Source organism: Telopea speciosissima, chromosome 5 (genome assembly GCF_018873765.1).
Source record: "Telopea speciosissima isolate NSW1024214 ecotype Mountain lineage chromosome 5, Tspe_v1, whole genome shotgun sequence".
In the NCBI taxonomy this organism is placed as follows: Eukaryota; Viridiplantae; Streptophyta; class Magnoliopsida; order Proteales; family Proteaceae; genus Telopea; species Telopea speciosissima.
Window position 1 is genome coordinate 6,408,535 of NC_057920.1, and position 21,957 is coordinate 6,430,491.

Consider the following 21,957-nt stretch of genomic DNA (forward strand, 5'->3'; position numbering starts at 1 on the left):
AGAGGGGGGTGAGGCATTGCCGGAGAACTCACTCGCCAGAGACCATCTTTCATCCAACAGTCTCTGTAATGGAAAAGTTAGCCAACTCAGATTTGGAAAAGAGAGGTACTACTGATCTTTGGAAGGAGGATCATTTGAGCAGAGCATTCAACGAATACCAGTACATGTATGCGCAGGTTGGTGATCAAACAGTCAATGATGTAGAAGACCTGCTGAATTGTTACAAACAACTTGTTTTCAAGTATGTTTCTCTTTCCAACGGGTTGGGTGTGGTTACTTCATCTTTCCCAGAACCTATTTCTCAAACTGAAACACAAACCCCTGCTGAAACTCAGGAAAGGGCTATTTTTGTTTTTTTGGTGAATAAGAAATTCATTACCAAAAGAGAAGATAGAAACAAGGGGCCCCGAAGGGGAGAAAGAAAAATAAAAGCTAACCCCTAGCTTAGCTATCGGCCGGCTGAAGCAACAAAAGAAACATTTGATAGGCCCCAAGAATCAACGATGAGCTTGTTCCTTGGGGAGTCAAAACTACTAGAAGGAGGAGCTAGCGATAACTTTGCTTTAATTTCAAAGGAAATGGAATCCCAAATCTTCTGGTAAGAGCGAGAGTTGGAGGTCCATTTCCTAATATTGCGCTCCATCCAAATGTGGTTGAGAGTTGCACAAAAGGCTAATCGGCCAACCGTCTCGCAAATAGAGCTGCCCGCGAAGGTCATGTCAATCCAGATCCATTCCCTTGAGAAAGGGAGGATTCTTCTTCGAGAAGGCCAGCACTTGGAGAGGATGCCTTTCTAGATGGCAGCAGCGGTAGGGCACTCAAAAAAGAGGTGATCCAAGTCTTCAATATTGTTCCAGCAGAGGCAACAGGCAGGGGAGACTGAGATCTGTCTAGAGCGAAAAAAAGCCTGGATTGGGAGGCATTTGGTGAAGATTCTCCAAGCTGTGAAGCAATGGCGAGGATGTGGAGCTTGAACCAGAGCAGCGTGCGCCAAGGAGCTAAGGAGCCATGCAGACGGATGAGATTCCAGGCAGCCTTGGATGAGAAGGAGCAAGAGGAGCTGGTCTTCCAAGTAACACAATCACCTCTAAAAGCAGGCCTCCTAGTGATGGATTGGAGCTCATTCCAAATGTGATTGAGGGAGGGAGAGGGAGGAGGGGACCAGCCATCTTGATCAATACTATCAGCCACGAGAGAAAGCCTATGGAGACCCAAAGCATGGATGGTTCTAGGAAAGACCAACTGGAAAAGGATTCCCAAAGGGTGCCAATGGTCCAACCACAAGTAGGTGGAGCGCCCATCACCAATACTAGAGCGAATTGCTTGAAGGGCCAGAGGACGGCTAGCAAGGATCTTACGCCAAACCCAAGAGGCGTCGGATGTGGCTGAAGCAGTCCAGATGGAGTCCTTTCTAAGAAGGCCTGAATATAACCAGTCGACCCAGATACTCTTTTGCTTTGAGGCAACCTTCCAAGTGAGCTTGATGATACCCGCAGCGTTCACATCTTTTATTCTGCGAATGCCAAGGCCACCTTCATTTTTAGGGAGACACACAGCTGCCCAGCTGCCCAGCTGGTAGGGTGCAGGAATCTAGCTGATTCAGAGCCCTTCCAAAGAAAAGAAGCCATGAGGGACTCCATGGATTTGATAACAGATTGAGGAAGCCCAAAAATGCCTGACCAATAAATGTAAGACGATTCCAGAACTGATTTGATGAGAACCAATCTGCCAGCGTAGGAGAGAAGCTTGCCCTTCCATAACTGAAGCCTCTTCCTAATGAGATCAAGCATAGGGTTGCAGTGATGAGCAGAGAGCCTTGCCAGGATCAAAGGGAGGCCCAAGTATTTGACAGGCAGGCGGCCTTCAAGAAAGCCAGATTTCTCCAAGAAGGCTGATTTGTCAAGCTCAGAAACCCCTGCAAAGAATAATAAAGACTTGGCCGGATTGATGCGGAGGCCAGAGAGCTCGTGGAAGTGCTGAAGACAGAGCAAGATGGAATCAAGGGAGGCTAACGATGCCTTTAAGAAAAACATCAAGTCATCTGCGAAGGCCAAATGAGTAAGCTTGAGAGCTTTGCACTTGGCCATTGGGGAGATAAGCTTCTGCTCAGCGCAAATCTGGATCTCTCTGGAGCAAGGTTCGAGAACTCGCGAGATCTCGCCGAATTTCTCGGTTTTGGGCAATACCGAGTCGAGTTACTAGTCGGTTCCTAAAAGTGCAATTTCTCGGCCGAGATCTCGGTGATATCTCGAAGCTTAAAATTAAGATATTTTCAATACAAAAAAAACCAATATCTCGCCGAGATCTCGGCGAGATATCGAGATTTCGGCGATATCTCGGTTGGGCCCAAAAGTGCTATTTACTTGTATTCAGCCCAATTTTCACCCAAAAACCCATTTCCAACATAAGAGAGAGCAGGAACAGAACTCGATAGGTTCTAAACCAAGGGGAAAAACACCTCTCCTTCAAATTTTTTCTTCTTTCTTTCGATTGTTGGATGGAATGCACTGTTTGGAGTTAGATTGAAGTGCCAAAGTGAAGATTCAAGTGCTAATTTGGAGCATCATCACCTATTTGCAAGATTTCAAAGGTGTTTTCTATTTCTTCCCCAAATCTATTTTTTCCAAAAAAAAATTTTGTAATCCATGTTAGATTCATCTGGTTTTAATATATGTTGAACATCTTTGCCCGATCTATCACTTCATGGAGTCGGATTTTTTTTTCAGTTAATAAATTATTTATTATAACTTTTAAAAAATAAATGATTTATTTGAAAAAAGAAAATGAAAAAAATAGGATGAATAGTGATTGTTTGAAAATGATTTTGATATATGTTAAACTACTTGGGATGCTCTACAGCCCCATGGATTAATTTTTTATTTTCACCCATTAAAAAAATTATTTTATTTTTCAGATTTAATAAATATATTATAAAAATTAAAATATATATATATAATATTAAGGAAAAATACTTATTGCTTATGGAAAATTATGTACAACATATGTACATAATATTCAACTTCAAATGGTGTCAAATTCATCATTACATTATATTTTTCTTATACTTTAAGGTATAAATAGTTTTAAAAAAAATTCAAAATATTATTTTTAATTAACAAATAAATACTAGGGTTAGGGGATAAATAAGAGATAGTTATTTCATAGTTCTAGTAGCTTGACATTACGTTTAAGAGTTATGAATAGCATACTTTAAGTCTTGAATACCTTACTTTAAGTGATCCATGGTTATTAATACATGCTTTTTTATGTAACAGTGTAAAACATAAGACATTTTGTATACAATGTCTGATATAGCATGGCAACATGGAGTTCCCATGTCCGCAGACAAAAAAAAGTCCAAATGCAATCATTGTGGGAAGTTGCTATCTGGAGGAGCCACCAGGTTAAAGCAACATTTGTCTGGTACAGGCAAGGATGTTTCATCATGCCCAAATGTTCCTATCCAAGTGAAAGTGGCAATGGCACAACATTTGAAAGGAGAAAGATTAAAAAAATCTAAGAGGGAAAGAATGCAACAAGAGTTTAATGAGGCAATACTAGAGAGGGCTGGTGCAAAGGTCCGTGGCGGAGATGATACTGACATTGGGCCTCCGCCTGGAGAGTTTCAATCAAAGGCTGAATGGAGAATTTACCAGCAGACTTTGGCTGAGAGTAGACAAAGTTTTCATTTTGATAATATAAGAGCATATGAGCAAGAAAGAGGAGCTGGTGGATCTAGCTCAGCTGCACCAGTGCAAGAAGATGAGAGGAGGAGAAGCACTGGGACAAGAAATATACCACGACCCCAAACCCAACCACGAGTACAAGATCCAGAACCCATTTTTGAGCAGGATCCCACCACTTTCAGGCAACAAGATGCCTACCAGCCAACCATCCCACAAGTATTTGATGGTAAACAAGAGAAAGCACGAAAAGCCTTCAGTAAGTTCATGCTTTACCATGGCATTCCAGCCAATGTAGCACAAGGAACATACTATAATGCGATCCTTGATGCTGCAGGGAGGGCTGGTGCAGGATGGAAGGGACCTTCACCATTTGAATTATACAATGTATATTTGCCTCAGTAGGTAGAGGAGCTAAAAGAATACATTGATGGTTTGAAGCCAATGTGGGAGACATATGGGGTTACTCTTATGGCTGATGGTTGGACTGGACCTACTAGGCTGTCCATCATAAATTTCATGCTGAGTTGCAATGGAAAGACTATATTCTTGAAGTCTATCGATGCATCAAAGCATATAAAGGATGCATCATACTTGTATAAGGAGTTGAAGCAAGTAGTGGAGGAGGTAGGACCAAGGAACGTTATCCAAATTGTGACGGATAACGGTTCCAACTATAAAAAGGCTAGAGAGAAATTGATGAATAAGAAGAGTAAGAGGATCCGGCTCTTTTGGACCCCATGTGCAGCCCATTCTATTGATTTAATGTTGAAGGACATGGGGAAAAAGAATTTTGGTGGCGGGTGTGGTAAATAGGGCAAGACAAGTGACAACTTTTGTGTACAACCATTCTTATGCTTTAGCCTTGATGAGGGAGAAATGCAATGGAGATTTAGTGAGGCCTGGTGTCACTCGATTTGCCACCAATTACATTGCATTGAAGCAAGGCGATAGGTCTAAGGTGTAAGTTTGCAAGTCATGAATGGTTTGGTTGGCAAGGTTCTAAGTAAGAAGAAGCAAAGGTAGCACAATAGACCATTGCAAATGATGGATTTTGGAAGGACTTGGGGAAAGTGGTTGGCATATTAGAGCCAGTGGTGGCAGTACTGAGAATGGTTGATACAGAGAAGAAGCCTACTTTGGGCCACATTTATGCTGCCATCCAAAAAATGAAGGAAATGGTTAGAGCTGCTATACCTCGAAGTGCAAAGTCCTACACTAACATCATTGATGAGCGGTGGGAGAAGCACTTGAGTCATCCATTGCATAAGGCTGGTGAGTTCAACATACTTTATACTTTAAATGTTATAACTTTTTTACATTTACATATTCAAAACCCTAAAGGCATTAAAGCGATTAAGTCACTAACAAATCATATTTGTGGTGTTTACTTTACCAGCATACTATTTGAATCCAAAGTATCACTACTCCCATGATCTTGGGCTAGACATAGAATTGTTAGAGGCAGTTCAAGCTGTTACTCAGAAGTTGGAGCCCCATCCAAAGACACAAGCTGCTTGCAATGATGAGGTGAGAGTATGGGACTTTGGCACTTTGGTAGTTAGTTTATGAATGTAATTACTAAATAGGAAATACTAATGCCTCAAATTGAAAATAAATCAAATACTTCAGAAAGGCCTCAGCAAGTTTCGGTCAACTAGCTGCAGTGGAGGGTAGACAAAAGTCAGACCCTGGTAGGTGGCATGATATTACATTTATGAATTATAATTTTATCTCTTTAGAATGTACATATTCTTACTATTCTATATTTGTAATGCAGCCGACTGGTGGGTGCTTTATGGTACAAGTTCACCCAACCTGAGGAAGGTAGCAGTGAGAGTGCTCTCACAAACTTGTTCATCCTCCGGATGTGAGCACAACTGGAGTACATTCTCATTGATACATTCAAAGAGGCGAAACAGGTTGGGTAGCGAATGACTGGAGCAGCTTGTGTATGTGCACTACAATATGAGATTAAGGATGAGGCACATACGTGAAGGAATTGAGCCCAATGATAAAGAACCCATTGAACTGTCCAACATTTTTCAAGAGGACTCTGATGACGATGAGGATCCCCTATTCCAGTGGGTGAGGGATCGTGGTACACCGATATGGATCGCCGGGGTAGGCCCGACCCCACCATTCGCTCCTCGTAACGCACCGATGTTGATGAATATATGTCGACGTAAGAGGGGCGTGCACATCGCAGAGTCACCGAAACCTTTTGAGCCTGCTGTAGGAAGTCCAGCTGATGATGATGATGGTGGTGGTGATGACACTGGTGATGCTAGTGATGGTGATGGTGATGGTGATGGTGATGGTGATGCTGGTGATGCTGGTGGTGGTGGTGGTGGTGAAGCTGCTGCTGCTAGTGGCATGCGAAGTGGCGGTTATTATGATGATTGTCATGAGGGGATGCGCGAGCAGTACGAGCAAGAAGTTGGAACGCAGGAGGACCCTGTGCGTTTCACCGGTGAAGTCTCGTTACGCATGCCACTCAAGATCAAGACCATGGTGGCCACCCTAAAACATACAAATGAAAGAAGGGTCGCAAACACTCACATCACTATATGCTCAGAGGACAACAAAGAGATGAACACCATGCTTACAAGTTTCGAAGCATGAGTATAGATACTACTAGTGAGCATCAGTTATGGCAATCATCTCAGCATCATCATGGCTATGACTATGGCTAGCAGAGCACCGGTTCTAATTATAGTGCCTATGGTCAGTATGGGCCGTCAGCAGCTGAGTATGACAGTCAAAGCTCTGCGTCAGGTGTTGGGTACACATTCCTAGTCCCAAACCAGCCATACATGCCTCAAACTCAATATGACAGGCAATGGATCTTACACCTCATACCAACAAACCTCCCATGTACCCTAAGATAGGGAAATTGGTATATGTTGATCGAAGACTTATATGGAAAGCGTGTCACACTATTTGCAACACTATAGCAATTCCATGACATGGGAATTCTATGTGGATCGATATGGGGATGAATTTCTTGTTCAATCTCATTTTCTGTAACAAATTAAATGAACATTGATGTAATGTACATTTTATTTCAATGTTTTGATTGATGTGTACTAATTAGAATGTTTTGATTGATAATTTGCTATGTTTTACTAAATTATATGTAGATTAGGTTGTTTTAGTACGACTCGTCGCCTACCAACCTATGATCCAAAGTGAAACTCATATTTGGACTTGTTTTTTGGCAAATCAAGGCATGCCATTGTGTTTAAATGGCCTGAAATATGCTGGATACCAAGTTTCAGACCCAAAATATGTGTACAACACACCGAGTTGGGGGTCCGAGTCCAAAGAAAAAAATTTGCAGCAACTCGCCGAGATCTCGTCCAGATCTCGGCTCGACTCGGTTTCTGGCCTGGCCAAGATGCCACCGAGACCCGAGTTCTCGAACCTTGCTCTAGAGAGGACCTCTAAAGCCAAGGTAAACAGATAGGGGGAGAGGGGGCAGCCTTGGCGAATACCCACTGAAGCACCAAAGTAGCCAGCCGGGCTGCCATTCACCAGAACCGAGAACATTGGTGTCGAGATGCAAGAGGAGATCCAATTGACAAAGACCATAGGGAACCCCATCTTGATCATAACTTGAGCAATGAAATCCCACCTGAGCGAGTCAAAGGCCTTGTGGATATCAATCTTCATAAGAATAGAGGGGGCATGGTTTTTCCTTTCAAATCCTCTCACAATGTCATTGCACAAAAGGATGTTGTCCGCAATATTTCTGCCAGGAATAAAGGCAGATTGGTTGTCACTAACAAGCGGGTCCACAACACCTTTAAGTCTTCTGGCAAGGATCTTGGCTATAAACTTGTAGAGCAAGTTGCAAATGGAAAGGGCTATTTTAGTATCTATGAGGTATGGGATTTTAATTTATTTGGTTTTAATTGTAATGAGATGAACTGTAACGCCTAAAAATGAAGGTTTTAAGGGTGTACACAAAAATTATTATTTAATTTTTGTGGGAACCATGCTACTATCGATAGTGGTTACCAGTCTTATTTTAGTAGAAGATAGGGTGAGTATATTTTAGATTCTGGTTTCTCCCTTCTCTCCCATCCATGTTACCTCCCTTTCTCTCCATATTTCTCCATGTTTTCCCTTCTCTCTGCATCATCTGTACCAGCAAGATTCCCCTGCTATTTTACATCCATTGACCACCGAATTTCTCTCCCATCAAATTCTCAACAACACCCTCTTCTCCCTCAACCCATCACTATCGTTGTTATTAGTCCTCATTAATTCTGAAGTCTGAACCAAGCATGCTTTAAAATAGAGCTGTATACCAGCAACTCAAAAAATTTTAAATAATGAGTGTTCAATATTCATAAATTTTATGAATCTTTACTCTTTATTCTCACACCAGATTCTCCATGTGACTGGCTGACTGCAGCAAGTTATTATAGTCCAAAGTCCAAAGTTCTCTCCGGCTTCAACTAAATTGAAAGCCTTTCCATGCTCCAAAGACTGTATCATCTCTAACCTACTCATGCTCATCCACACAAAAATTCTCCTAAACCAAAATTTGGTTATCTTCCTCACCCTCTTTACCTCTTTGCTTTCCAATAGCTGACTTAATTGGAAGAACTGTAGAGGTTCCAGGTCACCTAAATTCTGATGAAAGTGATGGATTCAAAATTCTACTCCTGGCATGCCTTTCAATGTAATGAGCCACTTTTGATTCTCACTCCAAAGTTCCAATTAGGTGATTAATAGACCTAATCCAGCACTATGTAGTCTATGCTCTATAAAATCATATTGAAGACCTAAGATAAATTAATGGAAGAGTGAAAAACTATACCTCTTTTTGCCACCAAAAGTATCAAAACTCACAAATAAATTGCCCCTAATTTTATTTTATTAATTCTAATAAACAGTTGTTCCAATACCCTCTTCTAGTTTGTTATAGCTTATAAATCCGTTTGCTCCCTTTTTTTTTGTGTGTGGGGGGGGCTGGGGGTTGAATAAAAATTCATTACCAAAGAGAGAATACAAGAAGCCCCCAGAATTCAGGGGGCGAAAAGAAAGGAAGAGAACATCCTACAATACATAGGGCTAACCGACCAGTCCAAACCCCTAGGGGGAAGGGGAGAGAAGAGAAGAAGGGAGACCCCAGGAAGCAACAATGAGCCTGTTCCTTGGGGAGTTCACACAAGGGGGAGGGATGGAGGGGGGAAGGGGACAAGGATTTGGAACTGACATCCAAAGAGTTGAAATCCTAAATGTCTGAAAGATCTAGAGTTGCCAGTCCATCTCTGTTTGCTCCCTTTAATAACGGAGCTTGCAGCATGTAATCATACCTGCTTCCATCTTGAACCAAGTTGACACTTCGACAAAATGACAAAAATTCACCTAACAACTGCTGAGCATTTTAACTTTAGCATGCATCAAAAAAGATACCAGCAAAAGAAAATATCAAGTTCCAACCAATTTAAGCTACTAAATACATAGGCTTTTTCTTTCCTCTTTCTTTTTAAATATTTGTCATTTCTCTAACAATTCAGAAATATCTGAGGATTTTAATGAAATACGAGCGCTGAAAACCTCCAGAATGAATGCCAGACCACAACATTGTGAGGAACTTGCTTCTTCCCATCCTCCCATCTTGACATGAACATAGAGATGATCAGTTCAAAACAAAATTGAAAGATGCAACCAGACTAATATAAGAACCAAGGCACATCAAGCAAAGTTTGATATCAAGGAAGAAGGTAAACACCATTCGAATGCCAATTCACATCAAAACAATGCTACCAGAACAAGCACCTTTAGAAGAACTCAGGAGAATTGACATACAGTTCAAGTGGTGAGTTATAGCACTTTGTACGGCATATAGTTTTGTGGTCCTTCGAGAGCATCACACAATATCCAGAACCCTCTAAAGAAACGACAGAATTATCAGATGCATAAAATGTCTCAGTAGCAGCAACATTTAAAATATAAAACAAGACAATCAAAACAACATATGTTTATGGTTAAAGATGAAATAAATATACGAAGAAGAAGGAGGAAAATAATTATATACCTTGTGCCGGTGGTACATTTAAGTCTAAAGGAAGATTGATCATTTTTTTACCTGTCAAAGTGACAAATTTGATGCATTAGAAAAATGAAGTAGACTCATCCCCAACCAAACAACAACAACAACAAAAACCACTGCTTCACCCATTTAAACATGCAAAAATGTGCATTGTATAATTGTATCTGAAGGGGAATAAGAATGTCTTCCGTGGAAAACACTTTTTCCATCAAAATGATTCTCTGAATCGAGTCTGAAAGTCACACGGGCAGATGGGCCTTTAATGACCATATTGACATGTATCGGTTGGTATCGACCGTATCTGCCTAACCAAGTTCCAATCTGGTTTTATATTCAGAAGAGATACTTCTGTCTGAGCCAAGATTTCAGCCAAAATATTCTAGCCTGTACACAGGGCCGATATTTTGCCACTCCTACATGATTGTTACCAGCAGCACAGCCAGTTTCAGGTGGGATGGCTATGGTTCTCTGACTCTCTCTATTCTAAGAGATTTGCAGGGGATTATGCTGACAAATCAGCACTACTAGCATAGTGGCCCAAAAAAAAATTCAACCGAAATTGCCTCTTCAATGCGAATTCAAGAAAACTTCACAAATGTACAAAATCTGTCCAAAATATCATGAACTTAAAACAAATAGTTTTTTAACCAATATAATCAAGAGATAGTGTCACCAAAACAAAATATTATGGTAAAAAAATTTGAAAACAGGAGTTCTATTAATAACTAACAACGAAATGAAGCTCTATCCTGTTTATTAGGTTAAACAAACAAAAATGCATGACAAAATAAAAATAAGTTGAGAAGGAAGTATTTTGGGATTTGTGTAGGAAGGCAACGAATTTACGTCCAACAGAAAGAGAGATGCTAAGTCAGGCAACAATATAGAGTTTAGGATTTGCATAGGAAAAATTGTGATACATGGATTTGTAGATGGATAAAATAGGAGAGAGAAGAATATACTACATTCTCGCCACTGTCTCAATCACATAAGGCAGTGTTTTTGTTGTAGAAGTTGAAATTTCTTTTACCCTGTTTCTCTCCCTTCTCTGGGGAGGTGTTGGGGTTAAGAGGTCTCGGTGATGTGCATGATGCTTGGAAGAAGAGGAAAGAACTTGCTCATTTCCTAACAAAAAAATCACAGCGTCAATTGAAGTTTGAAATAGATTGAAAGTAGAAACCGGTGCAATATTTCCTCTTTTTTACATCCTGAGTGCTGAAGCAATCTAGTCTAATCTAGTCAAGACTCAAGATACCTTTTATCCTTCTCACAATCCTAACTTATGATCTTGAGCGATTTGAGGCAACAGTGTAAAATGCTCTTTAAGATCAATGGGATTTCCTGTTTGCTACCTAGGGGTGCAACCAGGCCGGGCCAAGTTTTTTAAACCCCCAGCCCAACTGATGTAGTTATGTATAACAATATATTATATTATAAATTAATAGAAATTTTATATTCATATATAAGGGAAAATCTTGTTGAAACCAAAGTAGGTGAAAAAGAAGTTGTAACCTTACTTTTTTTGCATCTTCTAGGATAACACACTTCTTTCAATAAGGGAAAAATCCTGTCATTTCATATGTATACTCGAAAAGCATGCAAGACAATGATGGCTCTTGAGAGTGCAGGATAAAAAACCCAGAATTGGGATCCGAATCGGGTCCTGTCAATATCAGCCTGAATAGGCCAATTTTTCAATTGGCCTATGAGTCATCAATATAACATTAAAAAAAATAAAGATAAAACATCCCTATTCCTCTCTCTCTCCTTCCTCTCCCCCCTCGCCATCATAATCCAGCCCCTGCAACCCCCGGACCGGCAACCCCCCATTCCTGAAACTCCCCCAGCACCTCTGCAAATCCCCACCCCTGCTCCTCTCCCCTCTACAAATCTCCAATGAATGAAGACCACACTACCACAGCTCCCACTATAGGCATGACAAATATTCATGACAAAATATCATGCCGTCAAGAGGGGTTTAGTGTTCAGTCTGCAAAAGAAAAAGTCAAACTAATTTCGTTTCGTATAGAAAGATAGATGTGGGGTAAGGCTGTGTACATTATGACCCTCCCCAGACCCCGCAGTGGCGGGAGCCTCGTGCAATGGGTACACCCATTTTTTATAGAAGGATAGATGTGGGCCGGCAGGTTTGGATCAAAATGGAATCCCGGAAAAACCAATGCTGGAGTAGACTTGCTCCGTTGCAATAGAAGACCCAAAAAAAAAAAAAGAGAAGAAGAAGAAGAAAGAAAGATATAATAAAACACAAGCCCTCTTTATTTATAATAAACCTTATAAAGTACAAGTTACAAATATACCCCTAGGGCAACACCAACTAAACCCTAATGGACAAATATACCCTTGTATCCATATTACAACAGGTAACAAATGAAGCTTGGTGCTAACGTCAAAATAGATGGCTTTCCAAATCTTATCAAAGGAATGAGAGTTGGACGTCCACCTTCGAAGATTTCACTCCATCCACTATAAGAGATGATGGCACCCAAAGCATCTGTCTATGGAGGAGGAAGGATTGAGTGGGGAGGGAATGGGAGAGGACTCTCCAAACTATGAAGCTATGACAGGGGATGTGGCCTTTAAACCAAACAATCCTATACCAAAAAACAAGAGGGGAGCAGAATCTAACGAAGTCCCATGTAGAGAAGGCACTGAAGAGGCCATTGGGGGAATGGAGCCAGGTTACTGAGTCCAACGGTGGGGAGGGGAAGAGCTGACCATATGGCGGAAAGGGGCGGGGGAGGGGCTGAGGGGGGTCCGAGCACCTTAGGAGATGATGCTTGGCAATGCTAGAGGAGTAGATGGCCCTGGCGAACACTATTGAAAAAAGAACACCCAACAGATGCAAGTTGTCAAGCCAACGGGAAGTGGAGACCCCATCCACAATTTTGGAGGCAATAGCCGTAGTTCAAAAGCTCGTTTCGTTTCAGTCGAAATTTCGAATATTTCGAGTATTTTGGTCATCGAAACAAAATGCAACATCAAATTGAAAAAATGCAATATTTGAAAATTTTCAAAAAATTCGGTCATCTCGTTTCGGAAATCTCAGTAATTTCGGTCATCTTGTTTCCGAAATTTTGGAAATCTCAATCATTTTAGCATTTTACACCCAAAAATGGCCAAGCAAAACTCATAGAAAACATATCATATTTCGACGAAATTTCGGCATCTCGAAAATTTCGGTCAGACCGAAACAACGAAACGAAACAAGATTTTAAACCTTGGCGATGGCTCAAGAGCAGTAGGTATGAGGGAAAGGATTTTGCGCCAAACAGGAAGCATAAGAGGACGGGAAGATTGACCAAAGAGAATCATACTTCAAGGGATCTGAGTAGATCCACTTAACCCAAATGCTATCTTGTTTGGTCACAATTTTTCGAAATTAGTTTGAAGATACCCGATGAATTAGAATCTTTTATCCTTCTCAATCCCAGGCCTCCTTCATTCTAAGGAAGGCAAGAAGAAGCTCAACTGAGAGGGTGGAGAAATCTGGAGGTTTCAGCCCCCTTCCAAAGAACTGCACACATAAGAGATTCTAAGGCCTTGATAGTAGATTTAGGTAACCCAAAGACACCACACCAATAGATATAGGAGGATTAGAGAACTGATCTGATCAGCTTAAGACGACCTGCATAGGAGAGGAGTTTACCCTTCCAAAGTTGGTCTCTTTTACGGATCAAGTCGAGCATATGGGTGCAATGATGGCCCGTCAATCTGGTAAGAACAAGGGGAGCCCCAAATATTTGATATGGAGGCGACCAAGAGAGAAAATTTTGATCCCAAGGAGAGAAGCTTTTTTTTATTTCGAGACCCCAACAAGGTAAAGGTGGGATTTGAGGAGGTTGATGCGAAGGCCAGAAAGACTCAGTGGTGCAAGGAGGACATGATGGAGAAAGCGTCGAGCATAGAGAAGATCATGAGGTCATCTACAAAGGCAAGGTGGGTAAGCTTGAGGGCTTTTCATTTAGGGATAGGGCAGATGAGGAGTTGGTCAGTATTGGATTGGATGTTATGAGAGAGGATCTCAAGGTCCAGGGAGAAGCGGAAGGGGGAGAGAAATTGGCCCTGACAGATACTTACAGAGGAAGAAAAGTAACCAATAGGGCTACCATTGACGAGAACAGAGAAGCGGGAGGAGGAAATACAAGAGTGGATCCAATGGACAAAAATAGGAGGGAAGGACATTTTGAGCAAGACATTACTAATTAAATCCCATCTAAGAGAGTTAAAGCTTTGTGGATGTTAATTTTCATGAAAGCAACCAGAGAGTGAAATTTTCTATCAAAATCACAGACAATTTCAGAACAGAGAAGGATGTTGTCTAAGATACTCCAACCAAAACTGAAGGCGTTTGTCTGGAGGCGGATGGAAAGAATTTTAGCAATGAACTTGTATAGAAAATTACACAGAGATATCTCAGAAGTCAATCATACAGGAGGCACCTTCTTTCTTCGGGATAAGACAGAGGAAGGTGTGGTTAATCCCATTGATTTGACTAGGGAGAAAAGAAGAAACTCTTGAGGGCCTTGATGAGGTCAACTTTGATGATATCCCTACAAGAGTGGAAGAATCCCGTGCTAAAACCATCAAGGCCTTGTGTGTAGGCAACCCAAGGCATTGGAGAGGGTCAAAAAGCAAGGCGACACCAATTAGGCGACCAAGGTGTCTAAGGCGCCTGCCTAGACACCTAGTCGTTGCCTAGGTGACGCCTTGACAACTATGATGGCAGGAGGGGAAGGGCTGGTTCTTATGCCTAATGTGATAAGCACGGAGATGAGGGAGAGGGATTTTCTTTGTAGGGTAGGAAGAGGAGGCAGGAAGAAGGGGTGGTGGGGATAACAATCGGATCGGGCTCAAGGGTATGGGTTAGGGCTGGTCGGGATAGAGGAGAGGGGTGGAGCGCCCATGAAGGAGTAGGCATGGATCGGGATGGACAAAGGAGTCGATAGCAAGTGGGGGAAGTTAGTGAGGGGCTGGACCAAAGGGCTGATTAGGGTTAAAGGAGGGGTTGGATAAGTGGTGGGTCCCAAGGGGTACGAAGGAATAGGTAAGAGAGGGGACAGGTCAAGAAAGGGGTGGGGATAGATGTCGAGAAGTTTCATTGGAAAGAACCAAGGAGCCGGGATTTTGAGAGTTGGGTTGGAAGAGGTCTGCAAACTGGAGAAGATGTAGAGGGGTACAGGTAAGGGTGTCAAAACCTAGCCCGAACCGTTAAGACCGACCAAAACCGACCAAAAAAAACCCGGACCGAACCGAACCGAACCGATCCGATCCTTATTGGATTGGTTTTTGGCTGGGGTATTGCAAGACCGGCTGAAAACCAGACCGCACCGGACCGACCGATAACAAACTGAAAACCGAACCTAATGAAACCAATAAAAAAACATAGAGTATAAGGTTATGAATAGGTGGATTGATTACCCATTGATTTCAATATTAGTGAGCAATTTTCTGGTTGTAAGGGGAATTGTTACAAATCAATGAGCATGAGGTTGAAAAAAAGGAAATTGATTTGTAACCATGCTTCTTCCATTGATCTCCTTGTTTACTATACAAAATTAGTTGGTTATCCAAAATGATTTGATAGTAGGGTTCTTTCTGTGATTTCAATATTAATTACCTTCTCAATGATTATCATTGATTTCAATTTTAATTACCTTCTCCTTACAATTAATGATAAATAACTATATGATTTGTAACAATGATTTCGCTACTAACTCTATTTATCCATTGATTTGAATATTAATTATCTTCTATTCTTCCCCATATAATTTGTTCTTCTTTGTTTGAATTACAACATGAACTGATGAACATATCAAACCATTTTTCTTATTTTTGGTTGTATACTTTTTTTTTCTACTTGGGAAGGTGAATTGAAGTGTTTTTGTTGAATCTTTCCTCACTACAAATTATGAATTTAAGATTTCATTGTGGCTCAAACCCGAAAGAAAATCGATCTAAACCGGTATTAACCTGATATTGAAAACCCGAGATAAACCGAAACCGAGACGAACCGACCATTTGACACCCCTAGGTACAGGGGTCGAGGGAGATAGCTTGATCGACAAGGAGAGAGAAGGGGGCAGCAGGGTGAACAATCAAGGTCAGGGTAGATGGCACAGTGGAGCAGTCGCCATCCTCAGGAAGGGTTTGGTGCAGGGTTCGAGAATGAGCAAAGTACCGAAAGAGCGACGAGGAGGGAAGCCAAAGGGCAGCGATGCGGGTATCAACTCTTGCGGCCTCTGCTGGGGCAATGGCTGGAGGGGATTTCCAAGATGGTGGGAGGAGGGAGGTATAGGGAACTACGAGGAGTGGAGGAAGCCTATGGTTCCAAAATAATGGTTATCGTTGAAGGGGCAAGAGGAGGCTCTAATAGCTTGGGAGAGCAGTTCTTCGTGTGGTGGCCAAAGACTTTGCATACGAGATACTGGGGCGGAAACCACTCATAACGGAAAGCCTAATGGAAGGTGAAGCCTTCGTCGTCCGTGACGGTGATTGTCGATGGAGGAAGATAATCGGATGAAACTTCAATGCAGATTCTAGCAAAGGCAAGCCTGTAAAATTGTTTTAGTGCGTTCATCAAAGTATAGCGATTTTCCTTTGACTGAGCCCCAATGATGCTAAGTCCATCCTATTTCAGTTTGTGTAATAAGGGTACTTTAGGAACTAGACTGCTGTCTAGTTACCTTATATTGTAATTTCCTTTTTTTACCTTTTACATCCCTAGGGAGGTGTATGTAATTCCTTTCTTATTATTAGTGAAGTAAGGTATGGTGGAGAGAATACTCCAACACACAATATTGCACCATCATTCCTCTTCGTTCTTCTTCTTCTTCACTCTCTGGTTCTGGTTTGAGAGTAGCCCTACAAGTTCACCACCTCCTCTCCCTCTCTTTGGAACCCTACGTTATAAAGGGGTTCCAAGGAAGGGACTGCTATGTGAAAACATTGAAGGAATCATATCATATGCCTTGATGAAAACTGTTGTAGCACCAAGATAGGTATTCATGTGAAGATTTGACTATTTGAATCTCAAAACAACAAAGGACTGTTCAAATTGGGTTACCGCCAGCTCTTGAGTTCATAGCTTCTTTCTTCTTCATCCTGCATTTGTTGAAGTTCAATCTTGGCTCACTGAAGTCGCCCTAGGCTTTCTTTTCAAGCCCCCCTAAATCCTGGTTGCAAAAGAATAAAGCCCAAGGCCAGCTACTCATTTTTATGTTGCTGCTACAGTACCTCCAGTTCTAAACATTTGTTCTGATTTCTCCTTCATCAACAAATATATGGGAATGGGGCGGGGCTTGCTAAAGTCAACCAAGGGTGGCTTTCAAAACTCTAAGGCCCTGGTTACTCAAGAGGTGAGTTGGTGGAGCACAACTCATCCTCCTCCAAGCTGTCAGGTACTGCCAGATTTGTAGTTTTGCCCTATTTTTTGCTCGAAATACTTTGTATGGTGCGTTTTGTTGCTATTAATTGGTGAGTTACACCATTTGGGACTTATAAGTTGTCATGGAATGAATTTAGATCGTGAAGGGTGTATGTGAGTTGGATTTTTCCAAGTTTTTTATGGTCACCTACTTGCTGGAGTTTTTCTGTGTATTGAGAAGAATTTTTTGGATAGAGTGTACTCCCCATTTGGTTTTGGTCTCATCCTCATTTTCTATGTGGGTTCCTACATTATGTGAGAGGTCGGAGGAAGAGGCCATGGGCCACCACAAGGGAATGACGGGGATAAATTCAGTTGTGATCACTATGAGAAATTTGGGGCACACTAGAGAGAGATGTTGGATGCTTTATGGCTGTCCTCCTGGTATGCATGGCAGCAGAAGAGGGGGAGCCATAGTACACATTATGATGGTTGAGGTTGAACCTATGGGATATCTATCTAGACTATAAACAGACACCAGTTCTCTCACTTTGGATGATATTGAAGCGTTTCGCAAGGTTATGTCAAATCTGGATAGCTCTTCTTCTACACCTGCAGTACAAGATTCCTCAGCTTCCACCTTACAGACCTCTACATCTGTTTCTTCCATTGCCTCTTCGTGAGTTATTGACTCTGGAGCCATTGACCATATGACTTGCATATCTCAGTGTTATGATTACTACTCTATCTGTTTTGTAACAAAAAGGTTAGGGTCACTGATGGTTCTCTTTTTTGTCTCTGGTATGGGTAATGTACATGTGGTTGATCTGGCACATACTAGAAAAGAGAAGTTTTAAGTTTCTCAATTAAGAAGCATTATATAGATATGCTCAACGTAGCTGAGATGAGGATGTTGAGATGGATGTGTGGTAAAACTAGGAAAGATAAAGTAAAGAATGATCATATTAGAGATGATTTGGGAGCAACTCCGATACATGATAAGCTATGAAAAAGTCATTTGAGGTAGCATGGTCATGTTCAATAGAGGCCTTTGAATGCTCCAGTAAAGAGGAGTGATTTGATTTATATTGAAGGAGTTAAAAGAGCCAGGGGAAGACCTAAAATAACTATAGGAGAAGTGGTGAGAAAAGGTATACATAGTTTAGACCTTGTATCAACTATGACTTCGAATAGAGCTGATTGGAAGGTAAGGATCCATGTATCCAACCCCATTTAGTTGGGATAAGGTTGACTTGTTTTATTGTATTCTTTGTATTTTGCATGTCATCTTGCTTCTGAGGCCCATCCAAACTGAAACTATTCACCAAAACTTTGACATTTGAGTCAAAATTTCAAACCAAGATTCTAACAAGAAAGAGAATGGTGGAAAGGAATTTCAGAAATTGATCATTTACCTTAAGGAATTTCAGAAATTGATCATTTACCTTAAGAATTAAGATAGTGAGCTGTCCTCTTCCTCCGTAATTTGAGATGGTATCTGCTATTCAGGTAAAAACTCAAAACACTGGCTTTCCAGTATATTCAAAGCTTTCCCTGTGTCTTCTTAAACTGCATGCGGTCTATGAACTCCGTAGAAACAGATTTACTCATGTGAACAAAGTGCTACCTTTTCACCAAAAAAAACCAAAGTGCTACCTCAGCCCAACCAAGCTTCCAGCCAAAGAACAACCGTTATCCCACATAAGAATGCCCGAACGTGTCCAGGCGTGATGCCCAAGACATGCAACGACATTAAAGCCATTAATGTATCTTAGAAACCCCTTAGAAACTACTACTGGAACCCACTTTGCTAAGAAGATGCTACCATGCTTTAAAAGGAAACCAGTAGCGCACAGATTTGATTCCTTAAATACGAACACACTTACAGCTACCCCCAAAGCGACGGAGAGGGTGAAAATTCAGGCTTACAGCCTTACAGATTCCTTGAGAGCGACTTAGAAGAACTTTTTCCTTAATTCACCCCCACCCAAAAAAAAATATTTTTTTACTGAAAAGCTCCGACATTTATTTCCATATCGGAAGGCTACTAAAAATAGAAACCTTCTGAAAAAGGTAACCACTAATTTGGCGTGAATTTTCCAGAATCCAGAGCACAAACGCGTAAGCAGAGCCAGAAGAAGTAAGACAAGTAAACAAGGAAGATTAACAAAATCATACGAGTACTCATCTAGTAACCGTCACAGACTCACAATGCCGTGAATCCGAAGAAATCGTGACCCAATTTGAAAGCAAAGTCCAACTAGTCAACACCAGAAGTTCAACTAAACCACTGAAGAAACCCTAACAGGCTACTAAAACAGAAAGATAACACTTCAGTACCAAGAATTACCATAAATTTCGGAATGATGCTTCGAAGAGGTCCGCTCTGGTCTACGAACACTATTATTCCTGACTTCAGTAGAACCCCACATAGAGCTTCAGAGAAACAGAGATGAACTGTGCTGACTGCCGTGAGACCAGCCTGAATCCGACTAAACGAATACTTCGGTAGTTTGGTTTATATAGACAGTGAGCAAGGAAAGAGAGTGCAAGGGAGAGGGAACGTCAGCATTCTGACGATCAAATGATGGCCTGACGGTGGACACGGAGTGTAACTAAAGCCGACTTAGGCGAGGACAATTGGATCATGTGAGCACGAGGCTATGGAACCGAACCGTCAAACGCATAGTTTTTTTACAAAATTATTGAAACTGTCCGGCATAAGGAAACCGAAGCGCCATACGCTCATAGTTTTTTTTTTTTTTTAAGAGAAAAAAATATCAGAGACATAAAAAATCTATAGTAATTACTGAAACTATAAACTGTCTATCCCTATTTGGAAAATTATCTCCTCCCGTTCCTTAGTCCTTATCCGGCCCAGTTTCTGGTTCCTCTAATAGGGGGTGGTGGATCTCACCTAAACAGAATGTTCAGGCAGGGGTAAAGTGATCATTTCAACTTTCTTGTTAGAAGAATTGCAGAACTAGGCCAGGCAAAGACTATAAATTGTCTATCCCTATTATCCACATTAAGAATTACTTTTCGGGAAAAAATAAAAAAACATTAAGACTATGATTGGTATGTATTTTTGGAATGCACTCCATACCAATTTTGCATTCTTAGGTCATAAAAATAGTTGTTTTCATCGTGTGTGTGTGTGTGTGTGTGTGTGAATGGAAAATCGACCTGAAATGTATTACAAGAATGCATACCAAACGTAGCCTAAGGATTATAGTTTGCATCCATCTTAATAATAAGTTTCATAATTCTACTTTTAAGAATCCTTTTGCTTGTGCCGGGCCTTAGATGCCAACATATCCTCTATATAATCATAGCTCAGAGAGACAATCTTGATAGTAGAGCCAGTAGTCTAATCATAGCTATCATCACAAATGAAAACGGGATGATCGATCAATAGAAAACAAAGCTTGGTAATCATATCGAAACCACTAAGATTTTAAACACATAAGAGGAATTGAGAGATTACGAAGAGTAGGAATAAATTCGTTATAAATAGAAAACGATGACCCTATGCAAAACTTTCTACAAACCAATTTCAAGATCGGTAAAACTTTAGATATTTTGTTCCAAATTATGGTTCCCTTCTTTTGAACAAATTGTTGATCTAAGAGAGGAGGTAAGGAAATACCGAGCCTTCAAAACATGGACCCCATAAATCCTGAGGCCTAGACAAAAGCCTCCAAGCTAACGTGACCAAAAGGGCTTTATTATGGATAGTACATCCCCTAAAGCCCATATCACCTAAGTTTTAAGGTAAAGACAACACAACTCAAGATATGGGTGACCAACCCATATGACCATCATGATTCTGTTGGGTGACGGGGATTGACCCATCGATCGGGGTAGCATTCTTACCTGTAGCCTCGCTCATGCAAGACCTTCATGTGATCTTAGTCCTTATACAGTCAATCCTTCCCACCACTATAATGAAGTGTTCCCGTCAATACAACGATCTCCACAAACACTAAGGATTTCTCAAATCATAATTCAACCTCACACACTTAAAGGGAGGAGGAGGTTGATTGCAAAAGATAATAGGAGAGAACCCAAGATGGAGGGAGTGGATGATTGAGATTAAAATCTCAACCTCCCAACCTTGCCTAAACTTTTTTTGGCAACAAGTGATTTCGCACTTACTAATTTTGATGTCAATCACCTCTTCTCCCAAAAATTCATACCAGATTCTAAATCCAATATGGCATGAAATAATCCTAATTGGATTCCAAATCCAATATTGAAGATAAATATTCTCTTCCACATCATCTTTCCAATATTTTTTTATTAAGAAATTTGGAAAGATCTCATCATCTTTCATCGTCTTTCTAATCTTGATGCGAGATCTCATCTCTCATCAAGATCCCCATCAAATGACTGAAAATCCATATCATCCATAATCCATAATATATGTGCTGTCTGTATGAGTTAAAATCGAAAGCAATCATATTGACATACACATATCATCATACATACATACATCGCCACACATACATCACATGTATATATTCTCAAAATTTACATTACATGTAAACAATAAATATACATTGCATTGCATTAATTTAGGAAAAATATTCATTGCATGATTTTAAAGCATACATTCACATGTAATTAATTATACAATAATCTTAATAGTTAAACAAACATCACATGTTAATAATTAACTATAGTGGTTATGGGATGCATCGAAATCAAATTGACTTTGCATCTCATTCAAATCTATTTGATTCCATGATGGGTGTGAATAACGTAGTCTCATTAGTTATTCCCACTCAACTTAGTAAGTTTATATCTAAAATAGCAAT

The 21,957-nt window shown here is 40.8% G+C and overlaps 1 protein-coding gene across 1 annotated transcript; it reads right to left on the reverse strand.

Moving 5' to 3' along the window:
- Positions 1-714: 714 nt before the first annotated feature.
- On the reverse strand, positions 715-2,087 carry LOC122661804. Its single transcript, XM_043857317.1, has 2 exons — positions 1,555-2,087; positions 715-1,513 (listed from the first exon to the last, which is right to left on the reverse strand). Exons 1-2 carry the CDS (start codon positions 2,085-2,087, stop codon positions 715-717), a joined length of 1,332 nt encoding a protein of 443 aa, XP_043713252.1.
- Between the last annotated feature and the right edge of the window lie 19,870 nt (positions 2,088-21,957).